The following is a 6,179-nucleotide window of genomic DNA, read 5'->3' as shown; positions in this document are numbered from 1 at the left end:
CCGACCTGTTTTTTCTTTTTTCCGTTCAAATAGATGCAAAAAAGATATGCACAGGCGGGGTTTGAACTCCAGAGCTCTTTTATTCTTTCTTTAGGTCGTGGTCTTTATTCGGTTTTTCCATGTTCCCGTTTCCTTTCTCTATTTATTGTTTTCTTAAATGTATGAAATTGTTTCTATTTGCAGAATTTTTTAGATTTATGAACTTTTTTCAAATTCGTTGGACTTTTTTCGTACTATAATTGTTTTTCAAATTTATTGAAATGTTCTCAAAATTGATGTTTTTTTCAATTTTTGGAACGCCTCCAATTTCGTGAACTTTTTTTGAAAATCAATGATTTTTTTCAAATTTGCAAACTTTTTGTGACATTTGATTACTTTTTCAAAAACCGGTAAACATTCAATTTTGGTGAACTTATTTCAGAATTTATGAAGTATTTGTCCAAATTTATTAACTTTAGAAAAAATATTGTATGTTTTTTTAATTCATGAAATATTTTTCAACCCGTAAATTTTTCGCTAATTCATAAGCGAGCGAGCGATCCTGTAGAAAAAAGGCTCGTGAACACCGAGTGGTACTTTTTCGTTTTTTAGGGAAGCGAGCGAGTTCTTGGGCCACGGCCCAGTAGGCACGGGCGTGAGCCCCCTCAAACGGCACTCAAACGTCCGGGTTGATCGGCACTCCTCATATCCAGCCTAAATATAGGATGAATATGCGGACGCCGGGATACGTCTGGGCACGCCCGTCACGTCGGACCTGGCCCACGCTGGTCCATCTGACCCCACATATATTCCACGCCATTCGCTCGCCGGACCAAACCCTAGTCACTTCACTCCACTCCCCTCCGCCACCCAAACTCGTCACAGGCGCCTTCCGACGGTCTTCGGCAAGGCGGGCGGAGAATCCGAATCCTTCACCTCCAGATCCATCGACCCCGAGCTCTTCCAACGCGGCCTCGAGGAGGAGATGGTCGTCCGGCTTGCGCTCCGCCGCGCCCGTGAGGAGGCTCGTGCACGGCAGCACTCGGACTCCTTCTGTCGGGATCCAATTCGTCTGCACAGATGGCGCATGGATCCGGCGCTAGGCCAGCGGTAGCTACCTCGCCAGAGGCGCTGCGGTCTGTATGGCGTCTGAACGCACCGGCGGACGCGCAACCCCTCTGTTGGTGCGCCGAGCATCGGGACGCACCATGGGCCTCGTCCGACGAGAACATGGCACGACATGCCCGCCGTGCTTGACACCGAGTGCGGGAGGCGGCAGCAGCCCTCACGGCGGTGGACGTCGGCGAGGCAGAGTCGCATTTTCTAGCGCCCCGCATGGCACATCAGTTCGGGCGCAGCACCCGCATCGTGGTGGACGTTGGCCGCTCGAACCAGGACAGATCCGGCATCGATCTGATGTCCACCAACACCCAACGGGTTCCAGGCTCCGACGAGGAATAGTAGGGCATGGGAGATGTCGGCGCCTTGAGTCCCGTGAGCCGGCTTGTGTCCTATGCCCTACTCTACCTTGCCGGCGGCCGGGCCAACACTTTGGGGAGCGCAGCCGGCCGCCAGGCATGGCCACGGTAACCGGAGGAACTCGGCTTAAAAATCACTATGTTGCATGTAATAATATGAATTTGAGGTTTCTAATTTGAGTGTCCGGATGTGGATTGCATTTTTTGAGGCGTGACCGGATATGTTCGCAGGCGTTTGAGGTGTCAGATTTGCCAAGTTCAGATGTAGATGCTCTGAAACGCCTATAGGAGGTCCCTCGCTGTGAGCTGCTCCCCGGGTGAACGATCGTTAGATGGGAGCAGGTCCATGGCGATCGAACGCCAAATATTGGCGTCCAATGAACAATGTCTCAACCAACTTAGAGAACAACATTCCTTTGATTTATTAACAGGTGAAATAATCTACAGTATATTCCAAAACAAAAATGTACAAACTCCACACAACAAGAAAATAAATCTACAAACAAAGCTACTTGAGCGATTCACCCCACCAGCAACATTTTCCACCGGCAACATGTTTCAGTATGAAGGTACACACGAAAACTGATGCAGTTCAGAGTCACCCGCGCTGGGCGCTGCACCTTACTCTTACTTCAAGGGGGTCTTCTCTCCTTCCTCCAGGCCGGCCATGGTGTCGTACAAGGGCTTGTTCATCGTCTCCGGGAGGTAGAACACCAACAGCCCGCCGATGATCCCCGACACGCCGAACACTGCGAACGGCACCCGTTCCCCGAGCACGACCACCATGGGCGCCAGTATGGCACCCATCTGCGATGCCTGCGACGTGCACCCTAGTGCCGCATTCCGCACCACCGTGGGGAACAGCTCCGCCGTGTATATGAACAACAAGTTGTACGTCGCCGCCATGCCAAAGATGCCCACCACGCCGCATACCATCCTCACCACCCTGCAATGTCACATACTCAAACGTATTAGAACAAAGAACATGGAGGACACACGTAAATTTGAACGCTGACTTGAGCTCTTCAACTTACCTCATGGCACCGACGCCGGCGATGAGGCTGCCGGCGATGCAGAAGACGCCGCTGAGAAGCATGGTGCCGATGCCGAGTGGCTTCCGGCCGAAGTGGTCGAGGAGCAACGCGGTGAGCAGGTAGGCGGGCATCTCGGCGATGGAGTTCACGGCGACGCTGACGTAGAGGTTGGTCTTGAGGTTGACCACGTTGAGGCTCAGCCCGTAGTACACCACCGAGCAGAGCAGGTTGATGAGCACAGACAGCACCAGCCTGGCCCGCGTCGTCCTCGACCGGAACACGTCCAGGATCGACCCCGACGACGACGGCGACGACTCCTCGATCTGCTTGCCGCCGTCGACATCATCTCCCTCATCATCGAGCTTAAGCGTTACGCCGTCCGGGATACGCCGGCCGTTGGTGGCCGCAATGTCGCGCAAGACGCGCATGGCATCGTCAACGCGCCGTCGCACGAGGTACCAGCGCGGCGACTCGGAGATGAACGGCATGACGGCGAGCACGAAGACGAGGGAGGGGAGGGAGGTGACGACGTAGAGGAGGCGCCAGGAGGACTGGAACATGGCGGCGACGCCGGCGAGCGCCGCGATGCCGCCGGAGAAGAAGTAGAAGCTGGACATGCCGGCGGTGCCGCGGCGGGAGGGCCCGATGGGCTCCGTGGCGAGGATGAAGGCGCAGAGGCCGATGCTGCCGGTGCTAAAGCCCGTGAGGAGGCGGAGGACGACGTAGACCCTGTAGGTGGGGGCGAGCGCGGTGAGCAGACCGAAGAGCGCGTTGAGGAAGCAGACCACCTGGAGGGAGCCCTTCCGGCCCAGGAACGAGTCTGACAGGTGCCCGAACACGCCCGCGCCTGCAAAGAGCCAACGACACTGATCGATCACATGTTGTTCTAAAAAAACAGTCGCGTGAAACAACAGAAAAATGACCATAAATATAAATGATAAAATGAATGACATGGCTACACTTTTTTTCCTCAGAGAACCTGGCTAAAGTTTATTAAACAACGACGTTCAGTGGAACAGTTACACTGTTACAGTATCATGTGGCACGCCAAGCCAAACATGGCGGCCCACATCAATCAAGAGATAAAAAAAACTTTGCTAAGCCTGATTTTGGGATCAAACACATTACCATTTTCTTCTATAGCAAAATCCAGCCCATTACTAGCTACTTTTGTGAACTATACCAGTCTACTCAGCCAAAGCAGGGGAAAAGAATTATTCGCAGAAAAAAAACAGAGGAGAAGAAAGTAAGGACCGGCGTAGGACTCTCTACTATAGTGTCCAAAACTCGAAATATTTCTGGTGCAATTCCCTCCCAGCAGGAGCATACCCCAGACCAGACGTATCCGGACGCCGGCGATAGATGACCTGATCTGATCCGGATCCGACCGACAGCCTAGAAGAACTGGCACGGCTCGAACAGCCACGTAGGCATGCTAAATCTACGGCACATCTGGGCGCGCGCGCGTCACCTCGCACCGCACGCCGTCATCGGGGACCAATCGCTTCGTTCCGATTTGGAGGGCTTATTATTGAGGTCTCTTTAGGACACATCACATTTAAGCTGACTTTCACTCTGTTTGTGGTTTATTTTTTTTGTTTTAGTTTTTTTGTTTCTTATTGATGCATTATATACTTGTGGAAGGTTAGATGTGGCATCCTTAAAAAGCATCTAGATGTGAATTAGACAAACTGTTATTATTGAGAGCCTGAAGAAGCATACGCCGTATGCCGGTCACTGTCAACGCCCTATCAGAAGACGAATATGGAAGTATAATTCTCACTGTTCTCTAATAACCGAATCCTACCCAACCCCATGCTGCCATGCATCAACACCACAGACTAAAAGGCGTCGAGCAGAATAAGGAACCTTAACGACGCGGCAGTGGCTTTTCTAGCGCAAGAGATGCTCAATCTACGCGCATTTCTTGAGGGAAAGTATGTTAATTTCACTGTTGTTGTATTGCTGCAACTTATTAAACTGTAATAATTCAGTGGACGGGCCACTAGTCACGGTTGGTTAGGCTTGTACAGTACTACTGTCCTAAGGATATACTACTAGACCACGGTTCTCATCCACATGCACTGGTTCAGTGAGCGGGATGCTTGGACGGATCGCCCAAGAGATCCCAAGCATCATATCTGATCCCCAAAGCACAAAAGACAAAAAGGGCTTGGAAAATTACTCCCTGGTACTACTAGTAGAAGAATGCGACACCAACATGCGAGGGTGAGACTAATCTAAACGGAGTACTTAATTAGTCTGCAATGCGCCTGAGATCACATCACCGAGACTGACTGAGCCATTAGGCGATGCGAGACAAATTTGTACTTATCGTAACCAGCAAGCTGATTCGTGTTTTGCTTCATACTGGCCGGTCGGCATTCAGTACTGATGTCAGACCGGCGCCGTGCCGATGCATGCATGAGGTCGAGCTTGTACCATTAATGAAAATTAAAAAGCGCACTAGGCTCAGTAGAAAAATATGCAGCAGGAGTCAAAACAGGCTGCTGAAGTAAACTAGTACAACAGTTTTCCTACTCAAGCAGTGACGCTGGCTGCATGCGTCCAGATGAGCAGCTAGCTAGACCTCAGTTTTTTTCCAAAGAATACAGCTATTCGGCAGGCATACGGCGCTTGGCACGGAGCGGCTGGCGATAAAGACGGATCTCGGGAGGGAGGAAATTCGATTTGGCGCCGTCGACACGGCGAAATTGCACTGCTCCACGGCGGGACGCATGCCATGCCACGGCGAGCTGCGCCCCCAGACTCGGGGGCGCGGTCTGGGGCTGGGCATGCCATCCGTGTGACAGACAGAGCACGAGGCTCTGTACTTGATGCGTATGCTGGAACGCAAGACACTATCAACGGGACATCAGAGAGCGCACGCGAAGCCAACCGGCGGGAGTTAGTTAGGCTGACGACGAAGCAGTCATATGGTAGGCACATGTTAGGCTGACGAAAAAAGGCAGAATTACGATACCGAAAGGCGGTAGCAGAGAGAGCGGCGGCGTATGTACGTACCGATCATGCACCCGGCGAAGAAGACGGCCTGGACGAGGCCGACCTTGTACCGCTCGCCGCAGACCAGGCCCCACTCGGCCACCGTCGACGACGCGCTCCCCTGCGCCCACTCCCACCCGGCCGCCGCGCCGGCGCACCGGTCGCCGCACCGCCCGTCCCCCGCGGGGCACCGCATGGCCGGCTCCCGGTCCGCGAAGATGATGACCATGGTGTGCAGCGCCTCCAGCGCCCACGCCGCCGACACCAGCACGAAGTGCCGCAGCTGCCACCGCCCCAACTCCCCCGCGTGCTCCGCCAGCGCCTCGTCGATGCTCAGCCGCCGGCTCGCCACTCCCCCTCCGCCGCCGCCGCCGCCTTGGGCGGCCAGCAGCGCCTCGGTGGACATGGCCGGCTGTCGCACGCACGCACGAACGTCGCGGAGCCGCGTGGTCCCTTTCCCTTGGCGCGGGGTGTGTGCGCGCGCGCGTGTACTGGGGCCGTGCCTTCGACCGCGCGCTATTTGTAGTTGTGGGCAGCGCGCCCGAGGCATGTGCGCAAGCGTCCGCGGGTAATCGCGGCTGAGGAAGCCATTTACAGTTGTTCAACAGAAATGGAAGCCATTTACGGCGCCATTTTCACCACCCTGCTGGTGACAAGTTGTGAAAGCCGCCGCATTACTTGATGA

General features: G+C 53.9%; 1 protein-coding gene across 1 annotated transcript; it reads right to left on the bottom strand.

The window, feature by feature from the left end:
* Window positions 1–1,855: 1,855 nt before the first annotated feature.
* Window positions 1,856–5,942, bottom strand: LOC119356633 (organic cation/carnitine transporter 4-like). Its single transcript, XM_037623623.1, has 3 exons — window positions 5,516–5,942; window positions 2,492–3,338; window positions 1,856–2,403 (listed from the first exon to the last, which is right to left on the bottom strand). The coding sequence occupies exons 1-3, from the start codon at window positions 5,898–5,900 to the stop codon at window positions 2,085–2,087; spliced, it is 1,551 nt and encodes a 516-aa protein (XP_037479520.1). The 5' UTR covers window positions 5,901–5,942; the 3' UTR covers window positions 1,856–2,084.
* Between the last annotated feature and the right edge of the window lie 237 nt (window positions 5,943–6,179).

Source organism: Triticum dicoccoides, chromosome 2A, assembly GCF_002162155.2.
Source record: "Triticum dicoccoides isolate Atlit2015 ecotype Zavitan chromosome 2A, WEW_v2.0, whole genome shotgun sequence".
NCBI classification, from domain to species: domain Eukaryota; kingdom Viridiplantae; phylum Streptophyta; class Magnoliopsida; order Poales; family Poaceae; genus Triticum; species Triticum dicoccoides.
This window is presented reverse-complemented; position numbering and strand designations above follow the sequence as displayed.

Bases quoted from the DNA above. Each gene is read 5' to 3' on its own strand.
- LOC119356633 (XM_037623623.1), bottom strand. From the start codon at position 5,900: ATGTCCACCGAGGCGCTGCTGGCCGCCCAAGGCGGCGGCGGCGGCGGA. The intron at 3,339-5,515 runs GTACGTACATAC...GGCTCTTTGCAG, and splicing joins CTTCGCCGGGTGCATGATCG to GCGCGGGCGTGTTCGGGCAC. The intron at 2,404-2,491 runs GTAAGTTGAAGA...GTGACATTGCAG, and splicing joins GCCGGCGTCGGTGCCATGAG to GGTGGTGAGGATGGTATGCG.